This window comes from Esox lucius, chromosome 9 (genome assembly GCF_011004845.1).
Source record: "Esox lucius isolate fEsoLuc1 chromosome 9, fEsoLuc1.pri, whole genome shotgun sequence".
In the NCBI taxonomy this organism is placed as follows: domain Eukaryota; kingdom Metazoa; phylum Chordata; class Actinopteri; order Esociformes; family Esocidae; genus Esox; species Esox lucius.
In genome coordinates, this window is record NC_047577.1 from 24,584,376 (window position 1) to 24,611,054 (window position 26,679).

Consider the following 26,679-nt stretch of genomic DNA (forward strand, 5'->3'; position numbering starts at 1 on the left):
CCAGGCTCACAAAACCACCTTTGGTTACTGTGTTTATCGGCATCATGTCCTTCGCCAAATAACACGTTATTGCCGCTGTGATTTCTCTGTGGCGTTTAGATGTTGTTTCATAAGGAGTCACACTCGCAAAACTTTGAGAAATTGACTGCTGTTGTAACGTTAGTGATGGCAAAGTTTTAGATTTGCTACTCGGATTTTTTTGTTTTGTTGTTTGGCTAGTTTTAAATTGTTCGTCTTTATGGTTGTATTGCAGGTGGTGATGGAAGTTGGTCGTGTTTCCTCTTGAAGTTGCCACAACTGTTTGGCATGTTCGGCACAGTACCTGTGTTTGTAGCACGTCATCCCTCCTAAATCCAAAATATTTCCAGATATCTGAAGTGCTGTTCTTTTTCACTATCAATTCTTCGTCAACCACCGCCTCACTCTCTCCTTCCTCCGCCATTGTATAACACACTGTGCAGACTCGCAACTAAATTGACAGCTGTCGGCCACTTTCCCGGGGCTTCAGCTGATTGGCCAAATAGCATGCACGCGCCAACCATGTCTTCAGATCTAAACGTGATAGGTCAAACGTTTATTACATGCGCTTAGGGCATGTAATAAACTGTTTTCCCTTATTCATCGTGTCAGGCTGTCTGCTGCAATGTGTTCATCGCGCAAGTTCATATCGCGATGACGATGAAAATTCGATGTATCGTTCAGCCCTAATAACACTGATAATCTCGTTATCATGGCACCTGTCAGTGAGTGGGATATATTTGGCAGCAAGTGAACATTCTGTCTTCAAAGTGTTAGAAGCAGTAAAAATGGGAAAGTATAAGGATCTGAGTGACTTTGACAAGGGCCAGATTTTGATGGCTAGATGACTGGGTCAGAGCATCTTTAAGACTGTCCCAGTCTGCAGTGGTCAATACCTATCAAAAGTGGTCCAAGGAAGAAAAAGCGGTGAACCGACGACAGGGTCATAGGTGGCCAAGGCTCATTGATGCACGTGGGGAGCGAAGGCTGGCCCGTGTGGTCCGATCCAACAGATGAGCTGCTGTAGCTCAAATTGTTGAAAAAGTGAATGCTGGTAATGATAGAAAGGTGTCAGAACACACAGTGCACCGTAGTTTGTTGCGTACGGGGCTGCGTAGCCGCAGACCCGTCAAAGTACCCACGGTGACGGTTGTCCACTGCCGAAAGTGCCTACAATGGGCATGTGAGCATCAGAACTGGACCACAGAGCAATAAAAGAAGGTAGCCTGGTCTGATCACGTTTTCTTTTACATCACGTGGATGGCCGGGTGTGTGTGCGTTGCTTACCTGGAGAACACATGGCACCAGAATGCACTATGGCAAGAAGACAAGCTGGCGGAGGCAGTGAGATGCTTTAGGCAATGTTCTGCTGGGAAACCTTGGGTTGTGCAATTTATGTGGATGTTACTTTGACACATACCACCTACCTGAGCATTGTCGCAGACCATGTGCCCCCTTTCATGGCAACAGTATACCCTGATGGAATTGGCCTCTTTCTGCAGGATAATGCACCCTGCTACAAAGCAAAAATGGTTCCGGAATGATTTGAGGAACACAACTATGAGTTCAAAGGCGAAAATCTGATATCAACTTTGGAGGGGACAATTACATTACATTTTCTCAAGCAATTCTTGAGGAGGACACAAAGTAGTGCTATAATACTGTTTTAGTTTGGACCATCGGTTTGCACGCTACTGTAGCTCCGCAAATTCAGCTATTGTGTGTGAACCCTACCAACATAAAACAAACTTACTGGATTTACCTCACGTTTGCTACGTGCATTGAGGGCCTTTCAGACGGTAGACACGAACACTTGCCAGCTAAGGAACACTACATACATTGCATTTCAAGCTTCTCCCATTGACTCATATTCAAACAGCTGCAAACCGTGGTTGATGTTGCTGTAGCTTGCTAGTAGATGTCAGCTAACCGCTAGCTAATAAAATAAATTGTGACCTAAATTGTGACCTGTAAAGGTAATAAATTGTGACCTGTAATTCAGTGGAGCGAGAATGAAGGCTGGTGATGGTTAAAAAGGTGTTTCATTGAATTGAGTGGTAGAAGTAAAGAATGTACTATGTAAGAACATATTCTGATGGTGCGAGTATAACGAGTGAGTAAAAGAGAGTCAATATAAGTTATATTCTTTTTGTCAATGTAATCAAGTTCATCAGCACGGTCTCAAACAGACAAACACTAATCGGTTAGGTGCGGTGGGTGAACAACAGAATATATACACAACTAAATATTGAGTGGAAACAGGTGTGGTTTATACACCAGCGATGTGGAGCGCCAGAGAGGAAGGGGAGCCTCAGTGCTATGCAGGGCAAACAAATGCACATATTGGGCTATTAAGTGTCTATAATCAGCATAAGTGCTTTTGTATTGTATTATTAATATTATTGAAATTACGTATTTTTGTAAATAGTTATATACAGTGGATATAAAAAGTCTACAGATCCCTGTTAAAATGCCAGGTTCTTGTGATGTAAAAGAATGAGACCCTACCCGATAGCCCATTCATATGAGGAATACAGGAGATTGTTGTCACAAGTAACACAAAGCCAGTACTTGCCAGAATTTCCTGCAGTTCCTTTAATGTTGCTGTAGGCCTCTTGGAAGCCTCACTGACCAGTTTTTTTCTCATCTTTTCATACATTTTGGAGGGAAGTCCAGTTCTTGGTAATGTCTCTGTTGTACCATATTTACTCCACTTGATGATGACTGTTTTCACTGTGTTCCATGGTATATCTGATGCTTTGGAATTATTTTGTACCCTTCTCCTGACTGATATCTTTCAAAAATGAAATCCCTCTGATGCTTTGGAATCTCTCTGCGGACCATGGCTTTTGCGCTGAGATGCAACTAAGAAATTGTCAGGAAAATCCTAATGAACAGCTGAACTTTATTTGTGATTAATCAGAGTCACATTAAATGATGGCAGGTGTGTAATGACTTCTATTTATCATGAGTTGGAAAGTGATTGGTTAATTCTGAACACAGCCACATCCCCAGTTATAAGAGGGTGTGCACTCTTATGCAACCCGGTTACTGTAAGGTTTTTATTTTTCATTTTCCCGCCTCAAATATTTCAGTTTGTTTTTCAATTGAAATGTTCCCATTATAGGTCACATTTAAAGTGGAAAAGTTCTGACATGATTTCTTTTTATCTCATTCTTTTACATCACAAAAACCTGGCATTTTCACAGGGGTGTGTAGATTTTTTATATCCACTATATTGGGTTGGCAAATCATAGTTTCCCCAAGGATGGGGGGTCGTGTCCCGACCCCCCCCCCCACACACACACAACTTACAGGACTTATAGGATCTGCTACTAACGTCTTGTAGCCATATACCACAGCACACCTTCAGAGGTGTAGTGGAGTCCATGCCTCGAAAGGTCAGGGCTGTTTTCGGGGCAAAAGAGGGACCTACACATTAATAGGCAGGTGGTCATAATGTTATGACTGTCACAGCTGGGGAGGCACGACACAGGCACAGAGTAGAGGGAAGGCATCCTTTTAATGTTTCTCTTCCAAATACACGAACAGAAAAACAATCAAAGGAAAGAACGACTGTTAATTTAATTGTAGCAAACAAAACGCTAACTACAAACAATGACCAACAACCAAAGGACAAACAGGGCAACTTAAACAGGGTCCCCAACCAAAGGACAAACAGGGCAACTTAAACAGGGTCCCCAATTAGAGATAACGAGACGCACCACAGAGATGCCTAGAGGCCCCCAGCCAGGACCTGACAACGGCTGATCGGTGTATGAATACTTATACTGTTGTGCTCAAAAGTTTGCGTATCCTTGAAGAATTTGTAATATGTACCATTTATAAAGAAGACATGAGTGAGCAGGCAAAACTAGTGAAGGCTTCAGTAGTGTTATTTTAGCAGCAGGATATTATGGTGGCATCACTCAGATTTTCGTTATCACAATAAATGTATAAGGTATATAGTTATAGTCAGTAAAAACGAACAGACAAGAACAACATTGGAACGGACATTAAACATAAAATGACAGACTAAATTCACAGACTCGACTTTTAACTGTATTGCCTTATATATTCCAATGATTGTGTCATGGTGCGGTGAGCAGCAGCGCCACCGTGCCATATTTCCACAAGTTCCCATATTCTCACGAACACATCCCGGACTGTCACATGTTTCCCATCTTCCACACCAGGTCCCAATCTAGCTCGTTTGTATGTGTATATATGTTTCCCCTCTGCTCCCCACATTGTGGATCATTGTTGCTGTTGCTTGTCATTGTTGCTGTCTGTTAGTATACTGGTGAGTGTTGTTAAATTACTGTTGAATGTTGATTGTTAAGACGCGTTGTCGCGCACTTTATTTTCATCAGTAGTTAGTTTCGTTTTCCGTTCGTGTTTGGTTTGTTTGTTGTTTTAATAAAAACCCACGAACGAGAGTACTGCCTGCGCCTGGTTCCTCCAACACTACACCGCGACGAGTTGTTACAGATTGCTTTCATTTTGAAAAAGAAAATCTGAGTTAGCGCTGCAAGCCTAATATCCTGCTATTAGAATGATAATGAAGCCTCAAATGGCCATCATGTCTTTTATTTCTTATTTCTTATTTACTCACTATGTTGGAGTTTACCCCAGTGGATGAGAGGGTCGCCTCCCTACGCCAACGGGTTGTGGGGGGGGAATCTCTGACTGTTGTTTGTGCATATGCCCCGAACAGCAGTTCAGAATATTTGGCCTTCTTGTAGACCCTGAATAGGGTCCTGTATCGGGCTCCAGTAGGGGAATCCATATTTCTGCTGGGGGACTTCAACGCATACGTGGGCAATGATGGAGACACCTGGAGAGGCGTGATAGGCAGGAACGGCCTCCCTGATCTGAACTTGAGTGATCGTTTGTTGTTAGAGTTCTGTGTCATGTTAGTCATGGATTATCTATAACGAACAACATGTTCGAACATAAGGATGCTTATAAGTGTATGTGGTACCAGAGCACCCTAGGCCGAAGGTCGATGATTGATTTTGTGATCGTGTCATCGGATCTGAGACCGCATGTTTTGGACACTTGGGTAAAGAGAGGGGCGGAGCTGTCAACCGATCACCATCTGGTGGTGAGTTGGGTCAGGGGGTGGGGGAAGACTCTGGACAGACCGGGAAAGCCGAAACCGGTAGTGTGGGTGAACTGGGAACGTCTGGAGGAGGCCTCCGTCCGAAAGATCTTCAACTCACTCCTCCGGCTGAGCTTTTTTGGCATCCCTGTGGAGGTGGGGGGCATTGAACCTGAGTGGTCGATGTTCAAAGCCTCCAATGCTGAAGCTGTGGCGGGGAGCTGTAGTCTAAAGGTCTTAGGTGCATCAAGGGGCGGTAACCCTCGAACACCCTGGTGGACAACGGTGGTCAGGGAAGCCGTCCAACTGAAGAAGGAGGCCTTCCGGGATATGTTATCACGGAGGACTCCGGAGGCGATTGCAGTGTACCGACAGACCCGAAGGGCTGTGACCTCTGCGGTGAAAGAGTCAAAACAGAGGGTGTGGGAGGAGTTTGGGGAAGCCACAGAGAAGGACTTTCTGTCGGCACCCAGGTGCTTCTGGAAAACCGTCCGCCCACCTCTATCCAAGCTGAACTATCCAAGCTGTGTACAGTAAGGATGGGACACTGTTGAACTCAACTGAGGAGGTAATTGGGCGATGAAGGCTGATTGGGATGCATCGTCAATCTCCATGGCAGAAGTCACTGAGGTAGTCAAACAACTCCACAGTGGCAAAGCTCCGGGGATTGACGAGATCCGTCCAGAAATGTTGAAAGCTTTGGGTGTGGAGGGGATGTCTTGGATGACATCCCCTCTTCAACATTGCGTGGGAGTCGGGGAAAGGGCCTAAGGAGTGGCAGACCGGGGTGGTGGTTCCCCTGTTCAAGAAGGGGGACCAGAGGGTGTGTGCCAATTACAGGGGTATCACACTTCTCAGCCTCCCTGGGAAAGTCTACTCAAAGGTACTGGAAAGGAGGGTTCGGCAGATAGTCGAACCTCACAATGTGGATTCCGTCCTATTCGCGGAACAACCGACCAGCTCTTTACTCTTACACGGATCCTGGAGGGGGCCTGGGAATATGCCCATTCAGTTTACCTGTCTTTTGTGGATCTGGAGAAGGCGTATGACCGGGTCCCACGGGAGATACTGTGGGAGGTGCTGCGGGAGTATGGGGTGAGGAGGTCCCTTATGAGGGCCAATCCCTGTACGTCCAAAGTGAGAGCTGTGTTCGGGTTCTCGGTAGTAAGTCGGACTCGTTCCAGGTGGGGGTTGGCCTCCGCCAGGACTGCGCTTTGTCACCAATCCTGTTTGCAACTTTTATGGACAGGATATTGAGGCATAGTCGGGGTGGGGAGGGGTTGCAGTTCAGTGGGCTGGGGATCTCATCGCTGCTTTTTGCCGATGATGTGGTCGTTATGGCATCATCGGTCTGACCGAAAGAACAAGATCGCGAGTACAAGCGGCTGAAATGGGTTTTCTCAGAAGGGTGGCTGGCTTTTCCCTTAGAGATAGGGTGAGATGCTCAGTCATCCGTGAGGAACTCGGAGTAGAGCCACTGCTCCTTGGCATCGAAAGGAGCCAGTTGAGGTGGTTCAGGCATCTGGTAAGGATGCCCCCAGGACATCTCCCTAGGGAGGTGTTCCAGGCACGTCCAGCTAGGAGGAGACCTCGGGGTAGGCCCAGGACTAGGTGGAGAGATTATATTTCAACACTGGCCTGGGAACAGAGCTGGCAAATGTGGCTCGGGAAAGGGAAGTTTGGGGTGCCCTGCTGGAGCTGCTGTCCCCACGACCTGATACCGGATAAGCGTATGAAGATGGGATGATGAGATGATATGAAGTAGCTAAATTTGAATACAATGTCATTTGTATGTCTCAACTTCCTAGCAGGCTTCATCTTAGCCTGTTAGATATCTAACATAGGTGCATGAGATGTTTCTTAAGTGAATACAATCGACACATCTTATTCATGGAATTTGATTACTTCATGCAGTAACAAATAAATGACTATCGATTTGTATCAGAAAGCACATTTGGGTTTATATTTTTTAATTGCAGAAACCCAAATTAAGTTCCATACACGATAGTCTGTCTTACCTATTAATGTAACAAGCCTATAATGTAAACAACTATTGATGTTGACCTGCCTGGTTGACCAATGGAGATGCATTTCCTCTTTTAAACTCGCTCACTGTGAAATGTGTAAAAAACTCACAACCGCAAAAAAGAAATCGAGAGCAAAACCCAGGGTAATGTAACCAAAGATAGAACAAAACTGCAGTCAAAGACAGTGCGTTATCAAGCAAAAGATATTCCCTTTCAAAGAAATGTTTGCAATAATTTTCAATTTATTTGTTTGCATTCATTTTCAATCTATTTCAAAAGATTTTATTTGCAATAATATAGTTTTGATCTCAATACTTTACAGTTGATGTTTTGCCTTCAATATTAATTATTCTGTTTGCAATACTAATACTTTTGTATTAGGGTATGTAAAATGTGCATAGAAATAATGATACAGTCAGAATACTCACTTACCTAATAATTGAGCACTTAGTGTATGCTTGTGTGCTACTGATTCAGACTAGCAGCTACTGTACCTTTAAGGTATTAAAGCCTTAAGACAATGTCAATAATTTTCCAGATGACAGCAAACGCAGTAATGTCCATTTTCAACATTTTCACCATTTGTCATCAAGTCATTCCCATTTGTTAATGCAAACGTTTGCGGCAGTACTTAGCAATACTGCTGGACATCACAGTCCTTGTCAACTGGCAGGACACTATGCTGCAGAAATGCTCTTTCGATTTAGTAATGCAGTAGACTTCAGTACAATCAATCACAAAAAACTGTATTGCTATTGTTTTGGTAAAATGTTACATCATTTTGGAGAAATGTTATCCTGCACTTGACAGTAACATATCTGTCGGCTTGTCTTCCTAAACTCTTCAGCTGGAAAACTCCTTACCAAAGAGGAGACCAAGGTAATTCATTGGATGACCTGGACAGGCATCCTTGGGACTGAAGTCAATGGAATCTGGCCCAAATATGCCAACGTTACTGATATAAATTCTGTGGATGCCAACTACAGCAGTGCCGTGCTGGTGACAGGGGATGACTTTGGTCTCGTCAAGCTCTTCAGATTCCCTTGTCTTAAGAAAGGTCTGAGCTAAATGTGTTTTGCCACTCATGTTTATTTTCGTTATGCTTATATAATGATGTTCTTTAATAATTGTTGGCCATTATATTATCATAACAGGCAACATTATGGCCATAAGGCATATCTTAGAAAATGTTTTAGTTATGTACAATAAAATAATATTTTCCCCAGCTCAGCTTCTAATATATTTTATGTCTTGCAGTGTGTATGTTTATTTACAAACCATTTGGTTAACTGAACTGCATTATTTTGTGGTGTTTGTGAAACAGCGGCCAAATTCAAGAAGTACATTGGCCATTCTCCCCATGTGACCAACGTACGCTGGTCCCATGATCTCCAGTGGGTGCTGAGCACTGGAGGGGCGGACCATGCCTTATTCCAGTGGAGATTTCTTCCTGAAGGTGTGATGAATGGTGTCCTGGAACCTCTCCTTCAAGGTGACCATTGCAACATTTCAAATTAAGATTCTATCCTTTAAATGTACACTCACCTAATGGATTATTAGGAACACCATACTAATACTGTGTTTAACCCCCTTTCGCCTTCAGAACTGCCTAATTCTACGTGGCATTGATTCAACAAGGTGCTGAAAGCATTCTTTAGAAATGTTGGCCCATATTGATAGGATAGCATCTTGCAGTTGATGGAGATTTGTGGGATGCACATCCAGGGCACGAAGCTCCCGTTCCACCACATCCCAAAGATGCTCTATTGGGTTGAGATCTGGTGACTGTGGGGGCCATTTCAGTACAGTGAACTCATTGTCATGTTCAAGAAACCAATTTGAACGATGCCCAATTGGCACTAAGGGGCCTAAAGTGTGCCAGGAAAACACCCCCCACACCATTACACCACCACCACCAGCCTGCACAGTGGTAACAAGGCATGATGGATCCATGTTCTCATTCTGTTTACGGCAAATTCTGACTCTACCATCTGAATGTCTCAACAAAAATCGAGACTCATCAGACCAGGCAACCTTTCTTTCCCATTCTGACATTCAGTTTGGAGTTCAGGAGATACTAAATGCATTGAAGCAACTGCCATATGATTGGTTGATTAGATGATTGTATTCATGAGAAATTGAACAGGTGTTCCTAATAATCCTTTAGGTGAGTGTGCATGTAGTCAGGAATTAAATACTTACAGTATGTTACCTGATGAAAGCTGTTGCTTGCCTCTCTCTGTTCATATACACCATAAATAATATGGAAGAATGTAACTGTAATGAATTATTGGTAATGAGTGTTAATATTTGTTTATATATTTATCAATAATTTTTTGTTTATTCCAGTATGCAGTATAAATTAAATCAATAAATGCAAACAGTGCCAACAGAACTCTGAAGTCTTACGGGATTGTAAATCAAGTTGTTCCACTGCTTGCATTTTGGATGGTCAGCCAAAGAAATATTGCTTGGCTTGATAAAATGGCATCTAAGCCCTAATTCAAACCCTGATTGAATTGTTAGTTTCTTAAGGACAGTATAGATTGAGCTGCGGTCTCTGCAGAATCTCTTTCCCGGGCCCTTTTCCGTTTACCATCACCCAGATCAGGGTTTGGGTAGATCTTTGGTGGGGAGCCAGAAGCTCCCTGGCCTCCAAGCCTTTATCAGGCACCCCCAGAAGATTTGTTAATCCGAATGCTTTTTGTAGAGGGATAATATCTAAAAATCATCATTTCGGTCTACCTTAACAGTTACTCTGAGCAGTCTATACGATAACCCCAGCTCACGTGGTTGCTTTGTTATTTTTGTTTAAACCTCTTTTTAGAAGTCTAATAAAAGCCAACAGACATTTAAATGCTTTCCTGAAGATCTGACTGGTAGCACGCTTAAAGCTGAAGTATGTAAGTGTTTGTATTACCACATCTCTATTCTATTAATCTGTATCGTGAATTAATTCCTACCATATCAAATGGTCCCAGGCCTGGACCTGAAAAACCTCTGTATACCGTGTACTGCTGCTAAGGATAAAAGTGGTTGGCTCACACTGATGGGAAAATGTTTACCAGTGCACAGGAAGTTATGATGTATCAAAAAAGCTGTGCCTGACAAAAATAAGGAAGTGACTTCTCTCATTTTCTGGATCAAGCAGCAGGACTCACTAGCGAGACAATTTTATAAAAAATTTAAGCAGTTCCGAATTTAACGGTACCTAAGAAAATACATTTTAGATCAAAAGAAAGTAAATCTGCTAAAGGAGAGGCAGATAGAGGCCGTTCAAAAACACATCACGAGTGAACATTAGTGCAGCTGCCTATCCACGATGGATGGAACTCAAGGAGCAAAATGCATTACACTGCGATGCTGATGTGACATTTCTTCTGTTATATAAGTAATACGTTTTTTTATATAATTAAAAGAATGGTATGTCAACTCGCCTAGTCGGATGAAGACGTTTATTTAAGATGAGCTGAATAAAGTGAACAGATAACTTGTGAGGCTTTATGAGTGAACTGATGTTACATCAGCGACAGGTGACATTTCTGGGAAAATTATGTGGAAATACTTCCTGTTCTTGAAAAAAATACATACTTCAGCTTTAAGACCACTTTGATTATTTTTGAAAAGGTCAGTTATGAAAGTGAACTATCATTTACATTTACTCCTGAGGAGTAGGTCTTTTTGACCCACTGGACATCTAGTCAAGACTTTATGTAGCGACATCAAATGTGGTCATCAAGTATTGTCACAAAGTAGTGCATGTGCACACATGATCTTTTCACACTGTTACAGCATGGTAGCCCCAATGCTTATAGTTGTTGTAGAAATTCACTCAAAATGCTTTTTACTTTCTGCGTCTACCTCTGAATATGATGGTCTTAAAGTTTTCATCATAGTCATTCAATAATCTTGTCTAACTGGGCTAAAACATGGACCTCACTTGTATATACAGTTGCTCATAAATGTACATACACTGGCAGAAAGTATGACATTTTGGCATTGATTTTAAAAAATATGACTGATTATTCAAAGAAATTGTCTTTTATTTAAGGATAGTGATCATATGAAGACATTTAGTATCACATAGTTGTTTGGCTCCTTTTTTAATCATAATGATAACAGAAATCACCCAAATGGCCCTGATCAAAAGTTTACATACTTTTGATTGTTTGGCCTAACAGACACACAATGTGATAGTATATACTCAATAGTCAATTCGTTTTTTTTAGCTCTAACGTGAATGCACTGAGCAGACTAGAGGCTGAGCCATGGGGAGCAGAAAAGATCTGTCAAACAATTCGATGATACTTAAAAAAAAAAATTGCTACATGGTGGGGTTGTCAGAAAGAAGCCTTTACTATGCCAATGTCACAAAAAAGCATGGTTACAATATGCTCGAAAACACTTTGACACGCCTCACAGCTTCTGGCACACTGTCATTTGGAGTGACGAGATCAAATTAGAGCTTTATGGTCACAACCATAAGGGCTATGTTTGGAGGGGAGTCAACAAGGCCTATAGTGAACAGAATACCATCCACACTGTGAACTGATGTTTTGGGTGTGTGTGAGCTCTAAAGGCATGGGGAATCTTGTGAAAACGTATGGCAAGATGAATGCAGCATGTTATCAGAAAATACTGTCAGACAATTTGCATTCTTTTGCATGAATTCTCTTGGACTTTCTAGCACGACAATGACCCTAAGCACAAGGCCAAGTTGGTTACAGCAGAAAAAGGTGAAGGTTCTGGAGTGGCCATCATAGTCTCCTGACCATGCTGTGGAAGCTGCCAGAGTACATAAATGAAAGAAAATGCCCTTTCAAGTTAACAGTTTCCTTAATATTTGCCTCCTACAACATTAAGGTTGCTGTCACATTTTAAAAACCCTATTGTTGAAGGATTATTGGTCTGTGAATCCGGAGGGAAATTAGGACCAAAGGTCATTCGACAGAAGTTAGAGATAAAGTACTAAATTAATTGACTAAGAACCGTGTATAAATAATTACTGTCCAAGTGTTTGCATATACCACTGAGCACAGTTGTACCAACAATCAGGAAGTGGGAGCTACATCACACCAACATGGCACTGCCAAGAAAAGGCAATCGGCCAAAACTGAGAAGAAAGGGTAACAATCACTTTGAAGGAGCTACAGAGTTAAGTGGCTGGGAGTGGAGTGATGTTGCACTGATCAATCATACTAAGAGCTCGGTATAAAACTGTATTGGAGGTTTGCAAGAATCAAGCTGTTACTCAAAAACTGAATTCATAAGTGTGACTCAGTTTTTATGTGGGAAATGGTTTTGTGGTCGGGTGTGACTAAGATGGAGCTTCTTGACCAAAACTCAAAGTGACACATGGTGCAAAACTAATGCAGCATCTTGCGTTGGGAAGGCTTCTTCTCAGCTGCAAGAGGACCGGCTTCAGTTTGATAAAAAAATTACGTTTGGCAAATGGCCTACAGTAGCCCACTCAAACACCTGATATCTAACCCATTGAGAGTCTGTGGCACTACTTAAAAATGCAATTTCAAAAACATGGTCCAACCAACCTAAACAATCTGGGGCAAATCTACCAAGGAGAACAGGACCATAAAGTCTGCCACACTGTGCAAAGCTGATACATACTTCATTTAAAAGACTTGAAGCTGTCATTGAAGCAAAAGGTGGCTCTATCAAATATTGACGTTTCATTGTACCATTTGTAATTCAGATCAAGAAAACTGATCACGGGTTTCAATGTTTCCAAGGCACAGTATGTACTGTATATTGCTCTATGGAATGCTTTTTGTAAAGGTCAAGGGCCATGTAAAGTGTATTTCTGTTGTTTACAGAGGGGTACGCTGATTCAAACAGTGGAGAGTCCGACTCTGATGTGTCTGATGTTCCGGAGCTTGACTCTGACATTGAACAAGAGGCTCAGATCAGCTATGAACGACAGGTGGAGTAAAAAAATATTTGCAATTAATCCAATACACAAATCCTACCCACACATATTGCTCTTTTCTGGTTTTATGTGTTGCTTCCTGAACTAATGTATTAATTAATTCAACAATTATATAATGGAGAAGAGAATTCTAATGGGGTCATAACTGTGGAAAGGACAAGACATACAGTGGGGAGAACACGTTTTTGATTCACTGCCGATTTTGCAGGTTTTCCCACTTACAAAGCATGTAGAGGTCTGTAATTTTTATCATAGGTACACTTCAACTGTACCAACCAGTAAGAATTCCGGCTCTCACAGACCTGTTAGTTTTTCTTTAAGAAGCCCTCCTGTTCTCCACTCATTACCTGTATTAACTCCACCTGTTTGAACTTGTTACCTGTTTAAAAGACAACTGTCCACACACTCAATCAAACAGACTCCAACCTCAACCAATGGCCAAGACCAGAGAGCTGTGTAAGGACATCAGGGATAAAATTGTAGACCTGCACAAGGCTGGGATGGACAATAGGCAAGCAGCTTGGTGAGAAGGCAACAACTGTTGGCTCAATTATTAGAAAATGGAAGAAGTTCAAGATGACGGTCAATCTCCCTGGGTCTGAGGCTCCATGCAAGATCTCACCTCGTGGGGCATCAATGATAATGAGGAAGGTGAACTACTACATCAGCCCAGAACTACACGGCAGGACCTGGTAAATGACCTGAAGAGAGCTGGGACCACAGTCTCAAAGAAAACCATTAGTAACACATTACGCCGTCATGGATTAAAATCCTGCAGCGCACGCAAGGTACCCCTGATCAAGCTAGTGCATGTCCAGGCCCGTCTGAAGTTTGCCAATGACCATCTGGATGATCCAGAGGAGGAATGGGAGAAGGTCATGTGGTCTGATTTGACAAAAATAGAGCTTTTTGGTCTAAACTCCACTCGCCATGTTTGAAGGAAGAAGAAGGATGAGTACAACCCCAAGAACACCATCCCAACCATGAAGCATGGAGGTGGATACATCATTCTTTGGGGATGCTTTTCTGCAAAGGGGACAGGACAACTGCACCATATTGAGGGGAGGATGGATGGGGCCATGTATTGCGAGATCTTGGCCAACAATTTCCTTCCCTCAGTAAGAGCATTGAAGATGGGTCGTGGCTGGGTCTTCCAGTATGACAACGACCCGAAACACACAGCCAGGGCAACTAAGGAGTGGCTCCGTAAGACGCATCTCAAGGTCCTGGAGTGGCCTAGCCAGTCTCCAGACCTGAACCTAATAGATAATCTTTGGAGGGAGCTGAAAGTCTGTATTGCACAGCGACAGCCCCGAAACCTGAAGGATCTGGAGATGGTCTGTGTGGAGAAGTGGGCCAAAATTCCTGCTGCAGTGTGTGCAAACCTGGTCAAGAACTACAGGAAACGTATGATCTTTGTAATTGCAAACAAAGGTTTCTGTACCAAATATTAAGTTCTGCTTTTCTGATGTATCAAAATGCAAATTAATTACCTAATAATCATGCAATGTGATTTTCTGGATTTTTGTTTTAGATTCCATCACTCACAGTTGAAGAGTACCTATGATAAAAATTACATGCTTTGTAAGTGGGAAACCCTGCAAAATCAGCAGTGTATCAAATACTTGTTCTCCCCACTGTAGGTGGACAATTGAAGTAAAGAGATATTTGTAAAAATGGGGTGGAGAGCAAATCTGATAAGAGGAATAAGCCTAACTTGGTTAGATCAGATAAACATGTATTGATGTCAGTTATTTTGTGAGATGTTATCACATCTTACCTATACAAAAATATATATTTGTTACCTGTACTGCAGACAGATTTTCAATGATCTTGTGTTAGTTTCTTTCTTTCTCTATTTGCAAACATAATATAACTGTTAATAAAGTGTTCAAGAGTATTTTGATCTCTGTATTTCCTACCATGAAAGAGTTCTAATTTCTACCACATTTTATATAACACAAAACCCTTACCTACAAAAGCAAACAATTACATCAGTCTTTTATACCATCTACTAGGTTTACAAAGAGGACCTTCCACAGCTGAGGAAGAAGCTAGTAGGTTCTCTGAAACGACAAAAGGCTCCAGACGAGGGCTTGCATTTGCAGTTTGTTCACGGGTAAGGCTCCTCAAGAGTGATGGAAATGTATGTGGTGTCCGATCACTTCAAATACTTAATTCAAGGGTTTATTTCAAGACATCTGTTTAATTAAATTATATCACAATATTGTTGCACTTATCTTTATTTACCTGTAACTATTAAATCATTCTGAAATCATAGCTTTTTCCTGTTATTTCAGTTACAGAGGTTGTGACTGCAGGAACAACCTGTTTTACACCCAGGCAGGCGAGGTGGTATATCATGTTGCAGCCGTTGCTGTCATTTATAACCGTCAACAGCATGCACAGCGTTTCTACCTCGGTCATGATGATGACATCCTCAGTCTTACTGTCCATCCACTGAAGGACTATGTTGCCACTGGACAGGTAGATTCTCAAGAAGAATATTGTATCTGTTTATTTATTTAACTTTGGTCTCTATCACACAGTTCTGAGCCAGTTCTGCCCATTGCAGGGGTTATATGATATGAACCTGGGTTTGCATTACACATCTGCTCTACAGTGTAGTTAACAACCTCCTGTGCTGTCAGCTAATTAAAAATGTGCTCGAAAAACTGTAGTTTTTGAACAAATTCTTTAGGTTCACAGAACCATATGTTTGGAAGGATTAGATTAGATTCAGTACAGTACAATGAAATGCAGTTAGCATCTAAGCATATTGTTACTTAAGTAATTACTACATAGTTATATTGTTATATGGGCAACTGAACTTTGTTTCACAATTTCTTAGTTATTCCTTCTTAAATTATGATTGGATCATTTAAGAAAGTATATTCTTTTAAATAAAGCATAATTTTTTTTAAAGATCAGTACAAACTCATTCTATGTTACTATGCACAAATGACAGGTACAGGTTTCAGATCCCAGTATACATTTGAAAGTTGCATTTTTCCCGATGATCAGGTTGGCAGGGACCCAGTCATCCATGTGTGGGACATCCAAACACTGAAATGCTTGTCCTTGCTGAAGGGCTATCATCAACAAGGAGTGTGCGCACTGGATTTCACACGTAAGCCTGTTTTTATGCACATTTTGTCTTAGGTTAGTTTACTTTAGTACGCTTCTAGATGGTGGTTATGACACAACTGGAAGACAGCAGATTCAAAGTTGACAGATGTTTAATACATATATAGTTTGTCGGTGCTAGAATCTGACGTAGCATTATATGCTCTGGATCACAAATACCCCTGGTGTACCTCCAGAAAGTTGAGCCCCAGCATGACCTGTGCCCTGTCTCCCTCTTCATTATGTCTTCCATTCTGCAACACTTCTGTTTTTGCCCCCATTTATCATGAGTTGAATTCTAGAGATGTAAGACTTTCTTTATGTACACAAAAGGCCTATTTCTCTCAAATATTGTTCACAAATCTGTCAACATCTGAGTTAGTGAGCACTTCTCCTTTGCTGAGATAATCCATCTAACTCACAGGTGTGGCATATCAAGATGCTGATTAGACAGCATGATTATTGCACAGGTATGCCTTAGGCTGGCCACAATAAAAGGCCACTCTAAAATGTGCAGTTCCATCACACAGCACAATGCCACACATGTCGCAAGTTTTGAAGGAGCGTGCAATTGGCATGCCGACTGCTAGAATGTCCACCAGAGCTGTTGCCTGTGAATTTAATGTTCATTTCTCTACCATAAGCTATCTCCAAAGGCGTTTCAGAGAATTTGGCAGTACATTCAACCGGCCTCACAACCACAGACCATGTGTAACCACACCAGCCCAGGACCTCCACATCCAGCATCTTCACCTCCAAGATAATTTGAGACCAGCCACCCGGACAGTTGCTGCAACAATCAGTTTGCATAACCAAAGAATTTCTACACAAACTGTCAGAAAACGTCTCAAGGAAGATCATCTGCATCCTCGTCGTCTTCATCGGGGTCTCGAACTGCCTGCTGTTCGTCATCGTAATCGAATTGAGTGGGCAAATGCTAACATTCATAACCCAGTTCTTGCATGGCCAGCATACTCACCGGACAAGTCACCCGTTGAGCATGTTTTGGATGCTCTGGATCGGCGTATACGACAGCGTGTTCCAGGTCCTTCCAATACCCAGCAACTTCGCAATGCCATTGAAGAGGAGTGGACCAACATTCTACAGGCCACAATCAACAACTTGATCAACTCTATGCGAAGGAGATATGTTGCACTGCGTGAGTGTTCACCCCAGACACTGACTGGTTTTCGGGACCCCACCGGATCCCGCCAGTAGAGTGACACTGCAATTTAGAGTGGCCTTTTATTGTGGCCAGCCTAAGGCACACCTGTGAAATAATCATGCTGTCTAATCAGCATCTTGATATGACACACCTTTGAGGTGGATGGATTATCTCGGCAAAGGAGAAGTGCTCACTAACACAGATTTAGACAGATTTGTGAACAATATTTGAACCGCAACACCTTTTGTAAACGCAACACCTTTTGTGGACATAGAGAAAGTCTTAGATCTTTGAGTTCAGCTCATGATAAATGGGGGCAAAAACAAATGTGTTGCGTTTATAATTTTGTTCAGTATATATATATATATATATATATTTTATTTTAAATTTTTTATGTATTATGTTTAATACTTATGCAGGGAAATCAAGTTTTGCTAATGATAATGTGAAAGTTTCTGTCTTGTATACAGACATTAACCATGTCTGGCTCTTCTGGATGTCAGGGAGTCCTAGCTAACTGAAGTTTATAAAACTTTGCACCAGTAATAAAACTTAATGCTTCATGATGAACTGCATTGAGAGATTTCAATAAAGACTCTGATGCATGCATATATTGCACATCACATCAAGTACTGAAATTGAAGTGGCCTAAACATTTTATTTTGCTGTGCTGAGATAAAACACATATTGCACATTTTCTTGTAGAAACTGAAGAATCAGCAATATGTGTTTTATAAAATACATGATCCAACCAAATCCCAAGGTATTTATAGGTAAAAGCAGATTCTGTAACATCATATACTTAGTTTTTCTTTATTTAGCACCAGCCTAGTTGGAAATTGGACTGCAGCAGTGCAAATGCTTGTGCAGGAGATGGAACTGGAATGTGCACTACAGTGTCATCTGCATAAAACATTTAAATGACAGTTTTTCACACAGTCACATATAATTTATATACAGAGTGAATAATAAGGACCCAAAATCGAACCTTTTGGGACTTTGTGAATAGCAACAAATTTAAATGAAATATCCTCTATAATTATTGCTAGTGATCTATCGCTTAGATAATTCTGAAAGAGTAAACAAAGTTTTGTGTGTGCGTATATAATATTTGAAGACTTTTAGGAGAAGTAATTAAACATGGGAGGATGTGAATAAGATGTCATAACACTGTAAATACCTTTTCTATTTGCCCGCAGTGGATGGGAAGATTCTTGTATCAGTGGGCATTGACGAAGGTCATTCAATTGTGTTGTGGGACTGGAAGAAAGGTGACAAGTTGGCAAAAGCAAGGTACAGTACGCATTTAATAAACACGAACATATACAGTACTTCATTAAGAATAGTAGAATATAAAGAATATTACTGACAGAATATTACTGAACAAAGTGTTGCATATACAGTACTTCATAAAGAATAGTAGAATATAAAGAATATTACTGACAGAATATTACTGAAAAAAGTGGGGAGACAAGGAAACACTGACGGAGGGTAAAAAAGATAATGATGTTTGTGGGTTCGGCTTTTTATTTTCCAGGGGACACAAAGATAAACTGTTTGTGGTGAAATGCAACCCTTTCCGTATGGACAAGCTTGCCACTGTGGGAATAAAGCATATAAAATTCTGGCAACACACAGGTATTCACCGGGAGTAATTCCATCCTCATTGTCATCATTATTTTCCCCTGTATATCAATGGTTTAAATGAAATAGTACTTGTTTTGTTCCCATGTATCTTAATCTAAATGAACATCACATTATCTATTAGAAGTGTAGCAGTTCTCTTTGAAAACAGCCAAATAAATCACACTTATTAATCAAACTTCTACCCTGAGATCTTTTAGAAAAAGCTTTGTATGAAAGATTGCTTGTGTTGATCCAAGGTGGAGGCCTTACATTCAAAAGGGGTATCTTTGGAAACCTTGGGAAGCTGGAGACCATGATGTCCATCTGCTACGGGCGATCAGAGGAACTGGTTTTCTCAGGCGCCACCACTGGAGATGTATACATCTGGAGAGAGACCACCCTTATGAAGACCATCAAGGCCCATGATGGACCAGTATTTGCCATGTGCTCTCTTGACAAGGTACCCATTCTCACAAACTGTCATGTAAACCAGTGGCGTCGTTAGGCCTGGGAGTCCAGGGCAATAGCCCCAGTTATTTTACGTATAGCCCCCAATCTCAGATTGACCCTAAAAAATTATTATAAAAAAATAGCCCTTGATCTTTTCATCTATAATTCCGATCGCGCATTATGATAATGTAGACGTGTCATCCACTAGCATGTATATCGAAATTTCCCCCTGCAAAACCCTGTACTTTCTGTCCGGGGGGTGCGGCTGCGCCCTGAATATATTGTGATCCTAGCTACACCTTTTCTAACTTTATGGACTGATTTCCCTGGCCTAGATTAAGTGGGAGGGGGGATAGAGAAGAGGTTTACATAGAATTTGGAGGAAGACACTTTACATTTAGAATGTTACACAGTGGCTTTAGGGGCCTCAGAGTAGAGGAGTAGTCTATATTGTTGTCTCACAATTGAACTGCATAATTACGGTCAGGTTTTCAAATCCCGGTGTTCGATTCTTGATTGCACCATACTGTTCGATTCATGATCGCGCCATACTGTTAATGCGGTTCTAGCATAGGGCTCCTCGCTGCCTTGTGCCACTTATGCAGCCACAAGTAACTACAACAGATCTCACGGGTAAACAGAACAGTTGCGTTTATCCTGCTAATACCATGCCAATTTGTTTTACATTAAAACATATACAGTTGAAAAAAACTTATTCCAATGATAATTTCCTTTTGACAGGTATATTCATGCTCTTTCAAAATTACATACATACAATTCTGCTTGAAAGTCTGTGAACCCTACAGGGATGTTAATTAATTATGTATAAAATACATAAATACATTTAAAATAAACTAATAAAATCATTATCTTAAATTCAATTTGTATTAAAGACATTCCTGCCCCTCCAGAAAAAAAAATTCACACCATTAATCAATATGACATGACAACAACAGCTGCGACTACACAAAAATGGACTGGGATTGGTATTGCACTCCATTGTACTGTACTTGTACTTGTTCAATGACAATAACGTTGAATCTAATCTAATCTGAATCTAAACATGCAGGTTTTGTGAAATGAAACAAAACATGATTACATTTATTTTTCGGATCTCGCAGTTCAATCCACACTGTGACATACTAGTCTGTGTTTTTCGGCTCACCAAACACATTCCATGCTACTTGTAGACAATTATATGTGAAACAAACATCAATGACCTAAAAACACTTGGCTGAAATGCCCCTTAAAGTAAATGGTTCTTGCTTGTAGGATCCAATACATTATACAAACCTGTTTCCAAAAAAGTTGGGACGCTCTGGAAAGAGTAATGAACAGAATGCAATGATGTGAAAATCATTAGAACCATATATTAAATAGAATATAGTACAAAGACAGTATATCAAATGTTGGAATTAATAAATATTATTGTTTCTTGAAAAATATATGACCACTTTGAATTTGGTGCCAACAACATGTTTAAAAAAATCTGAGACAGTGGCAACAAAAGACTGGAAAAGTTGTGTAATGCTAAAAAAAGCCTGGTGGAACATCTCACAACTCATTTGGTGAATTGGCAACAGGTCAGTAACATGATTGGGTATGAAAAAAGCATCCAAGAGAAGATCAGTCTTTCAGAAGTTAAGATGTGAGGGGTTCTCCACTGCACCAAATAGTGCAACAATTGTGTGTCGTTGACAATTACGTTTGTCAACATAAAATTGCTAAGTGTTTGTGGATATCATCATCTATAGTCCATAATATCATTAAAAGATTCAAAGAATCAGGAGAAATCTCTGTACGGATGGGACAAGAGTAGACATTTTGGGTGGCTTCTGTCACTTTGGTGATTTATAACTTTCAGTGGGTAGGGCTTTCAGTTTGATTTGACAGGTGGGCGGGACTTTTGGTTTGTTAGGTGGGACTTCCAGTTGGGTGGGACTTCCTGTATGACGTATGGACTTCCTGTATGACGTGTGTTAGTGCGGGTCTTCTGGAATGGCGTATGCATGTCCGATGACTTTGTAATTTATGAGTGCATTGTGTTCATGTTTGATGTTTAGCAACGATTGATAGACACCCCAGACAAGTGTTATAACAGTAGAAAGATGTTTGATGTTTAACAATGGGTCTTAGAGTTCCGGAATGTGAAATTCCCAGGCAATTTATAAGCGTTATATCAGTGGCAAGATGTTTGATGTTTAACAAAAGGACGCCATGGTTCAGGAATTCTAAATTCCCTCGGCAACAGATTAGTGTTACAACAGATGTCTTATAACCAGTGGGTGTTAACATTTCATGTTTTATGAGGCGATAAGTGATTGGCCTGGTCTGTGTATTGAAACGACGCAGACCATGTTGATGGTCATTCAGTCTTGACTGAGTAAACATACGTACATATTACAAACTGGATTGTGCAGCGATCAACGTTTTGGGTGAAACACTGTTGAAAGCTACCAGCTTAACTGTTCCTCAGCAAGTCGGCAAGAGATTACAAATGGACTCAATCAACATGCCAGCCCCGAAGAAACCGATGCAGAGTTTACCCCGAATTTATCAACAAAATCAAGGATATGTTAGCACAGGAGTGGAAGTTGGAAGACACCGGATCGGTGGATTACCAGAGGGTGCATTTTATGAAGTGTCCGAATGCCAAGTGCTTAAGGCTGGTGTGACTGATCTAATGGTCTTTAATGCCCGTTTATGGACCATCAATCAATCAATAAAATGTATTCATGAAGCCCAAGGAGCAAACAATAGTACTGTTGAATTTCAGTGGGTAGGAAAAACTTCCTTAGAAAGTAAAAATTTAGGAAGAAACCTAGAGAGGAACCAGGCTCAGAGGGGTGACCAGTCCTCTTCTGGCTGTGCCGGGTGAACATATCAAGAGTACAAATTGTAATAATTAATAAATGCAATAAATAATAAATGCTATTTAAACCTAGTCCAGGTTGGACCAGATGGACAAGGACAGGGACAACATGGGGAGGTCAGCAGAGTGGCAGCTGAAATCATCAGGTATCGTCTTGATCTGCAACACAACCAGGAGGACTTTGGACAAGGACAGCAACGAGTCTTTCAAGCCTGGTACTCCAGAGGTGTGGGCCAGGACCTCATGTCCTCCTAAGTTTAAAACAAGGCAGGAGACAGGGAACATTTTGAAAATACATTCCTTAGATCTACAAGGATTTATAGTGGAGAAGGAGAACTGACCCTACTCTCCCAGCACAGTAATATAGCAGCGGGGCCCAATAGGCAGGAAAGGACCACCTTTTGAAAAGTGTTTTATTTTGGCCAAAAACAGGGCACACGCAATATGGTAGATGTACTGTTTAACGTTATTGATGAAATTAAACAGTTTGACTCTGTTAGATTGGAACTATTTCCTGACACTGTTGGTCCAAGGTCAACTGCAACTGTGCACTGTTCAACTGACGTAAGACCCTGAAGCCCCGCCTTAAGCTAACATATGTAACAAATGTCTGTGTGAAAATGTTTTAATTTTAAAAGTTTAAGCCTGTTGACATTTGTGAAGAAAATTTTAGACTAGTTCTCAAGAACCTGTATGGTACAACAATGATGTAAAATGGTAATCAAAGTTACAATTTCCAAGTGGGAGATACTGTGAGACTCAAAGTTGAAGGGGGTGTTTACCAAAGGCTATGAAAAACGGTACACGGATGATTATTTTATAATAACAGAATGCATTCCGTGGTTACCTCCTGTATATTGAATAAAATAATTGGACATTTTATGAACAGGAATAACAGAAAATATTTGTGGCTAAGGATAAAACTTCTAAAGTGGAAGCTGTGATGGTAATTCCATTGATAGGAGTACAGAGACAAAATTCTCTTGGCATAATTAGCAGTTTATTTGCAAATAGAGAGATGCAAGCTTACAAAATAACCCTCTGAGGAAAATACGTGAACAGTCCGTATTTATTACAGTTAAAAGGGGTGTGGTAAGTTACTGCCCTGCTGTCTTATGTCACATAGATTTTACCTAAAGGGCAGGCTGTCCCTCCACCTTATCCTTTCTGCCCTAGGTGTTTACCGTCAAGGGGGTAGGGGAACATCATAAAAGGCAGTCACCCACATTCCTGAAGAACAAAGGACAGATACCCTTATTGGTTTGAGCAGATTAACAGATGGTCAGAGGTCATAATGATCCACTGCAGACATGTCAGAAACAAAGTTCAGAGTTACACACCTGGTAATAGTAAAGCAGAAATTTCTCAAATGTATATTACAAGAAGAATTTCCATAACAATGTTGGCATGCAACTTTTAACCAATATTACTCACAGATCATTAAACATCAACTCATTAGGCTTTAGACTACTACTAACAATGCTCTTAAACAACATTATCGTTTATGATATCATCACCCTAATAATTATAGATCTGAACAAGTCTGAAAATGTCTAGGTCCTTGTTGGCATGAGTTGGGAACATTACCTCTTATAACTTTAAAATCACATGTTTTCATTACACTATTATAAAATAGTACAGCAAAGGGTTTTATGTTAAAATCACTGGTCAATGGAAGTAATTTCAGGTGACAGATATATACGGACAGTATGGGGTATGTAACATCGACACGTGGGTGTGTAAACACCAATCACTGAATACATCCTTCAATTTGTTACTGGTACAAAGTCCTCTAATGCCAATTGCTTGATTCACAGAAAAGTCCTCTCGGGGTTCCAATAAGATGTACTTCTAAAGTCATCTCAAATGTTCAGCTCCTCCAAACGTCGGACAGTCAGTTATGAACCATTTCTTGGCAGGCCGGTGTAACAGACCATAAAAGTCAGATGTATATTCAAAGGTGTTGTCTTTCAATAGTGCAAATGCAGGTTAAGGTGACAGCTCTAGTTGTCTCCATTCTAGCTGCTTTATCAGCCAGGACCGGAGAATCTGTGTGCTGATTCGTGAATGCCAAGACGACCAGTTTTATCTAAAGGCTCTATAGCTGCATGATGGTTACTAGCACAAAAAAAACATACATGTGTGTGTGAACCATCTCATCATAGCCCACCTCACAGTTGTCCTTTTAAGCCAAAATCAGTCTCTGGGCTTCAACCAGTCTTATTGCTGAATCGCTTTCAATTGTCCTGTACCTGTTTGTGAATTCTCCTTGAGAAGATGAGTTGCAAGTGCAGAGTACACAAGCAGAAATATGGCCATTACATTAGCTTGTTGCTTCTTGTTAATGCTTTAGAACACAGTCCTTCCAAACACTTAAACTTCCAATATCTTTCTGTTTCCTTTGTCTGAATAGATTAGAACAGTTGTAAACAGTAACAGTATAGTTAAAACACTAAAATGTCTGGTGCTTCTGTTCTGCTAGTGTAGAAAAATAACAATTCCAGAACACAATTTGCTATTACTGTTCCAGTTACTCATCATCAGTTAACACCCTGGAGTTGGGGGGGGGGTCCCAATTAGAAGTGAGCGACCCAATCTTGATCTATAAACATGTTACACTTTTACAAAAGGAAATAAAGAATCCAGATACAGGTGCTGGTCATACAATTTGAATGTCATCAAAAAGTTTATTTATTTCAGTAATTCCATTCAAAAAGTGAAACTTGTATATTATATTCATTCATTACACACAGACTGATATATTTCAAATGTTTATTTATTTTAATTGTGATGATTATAACTGACAACTAATGAAAATCCCAAATTCAGTATCTCAGAAAATTGGAATAATACCTAAGACCATTACAAAAAAATTATTTTTAGAAATGTTGGCCAACTGAAAAGTATGAACATGGAACGTATAAGCATGTACAGCACTCAATACTTAGTTGGGGATCCTTTTGCCTGCATTACTGCAGCAATGCGGCGTGGCATGGAGTCGATCAGTCTGTGGCACTGCTCAGGTGTTATGAGAGCCCAAGTTGCTCTGATAGTGGCCTTCAGCTCTTCTGCATTGTTGGGTCTGGCATATCGCATCTTCCTCTTAACAATATCCCATAGATTTTCTATAGGTTTAAGGTCAGGCGAGTTCGCTGGCCAATTAAGAACAGGGATACCACAGTCAGTGATGGTTTGGATCTTAAACCAGGTACTGGTAGCTTTGGCACTGTGTGCAGCTGCCAAGTCCTGTTGGTAAATGAAATCTGCATCTCCATAAAGTTGATCAGCAGTAGGAAGCATGAAGGGCTCTAAAACTTCCTGGTAGACGGCTGCGTTGACCTTGGACCTCAGAAAACAGTGGACCAACACCAGCAGATGACCAAACCATCACTGACTGTGGAAACTTTACACTGGACTTCAAGCAACGTGGATTCTGTACCTCTCCTCCAGACTCTGGGACCTTGATTTCCAAAGGAAATGCAAAATGTACTTTCATCAGAGAACATGACTCAGCAGCAGTCCAGTCCTTTTTGTCTTTTGCCCAGGCGAGACGCTTCTGACACTGTGTCTTGTTCAAGAGTGGATTGACACAAGGAATGAGACAGCTGAAACCCATGTCTTGCATACGTCTGTGCATGGTGGTTCTTGAAGCACTGACTCCAGCTGCAGTCCACTCTTTGTGAATCTCCCCCACATTTATGAATGGGTTTTGTTTCACATCCACTCCAGGGTGCGGTTATCCTTATTGCTTGTACACTTTTTTCTACCACATCTTTTCCTTCCCTTCGCCTCTCTATTAATGTGCTTGGACACAGAGCTCTGTGAACAACTAGCCTCTTTTGCTATGACCTTTTGTGTCTTGCCCTCCTTGTGCAAGGTGTCAATGGTCGTCTTTTGGACAGCTGTCAAGTCAGCTGTCTTCCCCATGATTGTGTTGCCGACAGAACTAGACTGAGAGACCATTTAAAGGCCTTTGCAGGTGTTTTGGGTTAATTAGCTGATTAGAGTGTGGCACCAGGTGTCTTCAATATTGAACTTTTCACAATATTCTAATTTTCTGAGATACTGAATTTGGGGTTTTCATTAGTTTTCAGTTATAATCATCAAAATTAAAAGAAATAAACACTTGAAATATATCAGTCTTTGTGGAATAAATGTATACATTATACAAGTTTCACTTTTTGAATGGAATTACTGAAATACATCTACTTTTTGATGATATTCGAATTTTATGACCAGCACCTGTACAAATCCCATATTTTTGTACTCTTCAACTCCTGTCTGTACTTGATAAAATCTCAAAGTAACAATTACAATTTTCTCTTACAAACATATCTATTTTGAAGA

The 26,679-nt window shown here is 40.8% G+C and overlaps 1 protein-coding gene across 10 annotated transcripts in view; it reads left to right on the top strand.

Moving 5' to 3' along the window:
- The window catches only part of LOC105030787 (echinoderm microtubule-associated protein-like 6), a 200,103-nt gene that overhangs the window by 45,475 nt on the left and 127,949 nt on the right, over positions 1-26,679 (top strand). For all 10 annotated transcript variants that reach the window (XR_004576137.1, XR_004576136.1, XR_004576135.1 and 7 more), the window contains exons 10-18: positions 7,997-8,206; positions 8,474-8,641; positions 12,981-13,087; positions 15,112-15,212; positions 15,394-15,580; positions 16,118-16,223; positions 18,584-18,677; positions 18,922-19,022; positions 19,268-19,470. Coding sequence is in view for 7 of the 10 variants with exons in the window: in XM_034294192.1 (XP_034150083.1) it covers positions 7,997-8,206; positions 8,474-8,641; positions 12,981-13,087; positions 15,112-15,212; positions 15,394-15,580; positions 16,118-16,223; positions 18,584-18,677; positions 18,922-19,022; positions 19,268-19,470 (1,277 nt within the window). In the remaining 3 variants the exon portion in view is untranslated. The remainder of the gene's footprint in view (positions 1-7,996; positions 8,207-8,473; positions 8,642-12,980; positions 13,088-15,111; positions 15,213-15,393; positions 15,581-16,117; positions 16,224-18,583; positions 18,678-18,921; positions 19,023-19,267; positions 19,471-26,679) is intronic.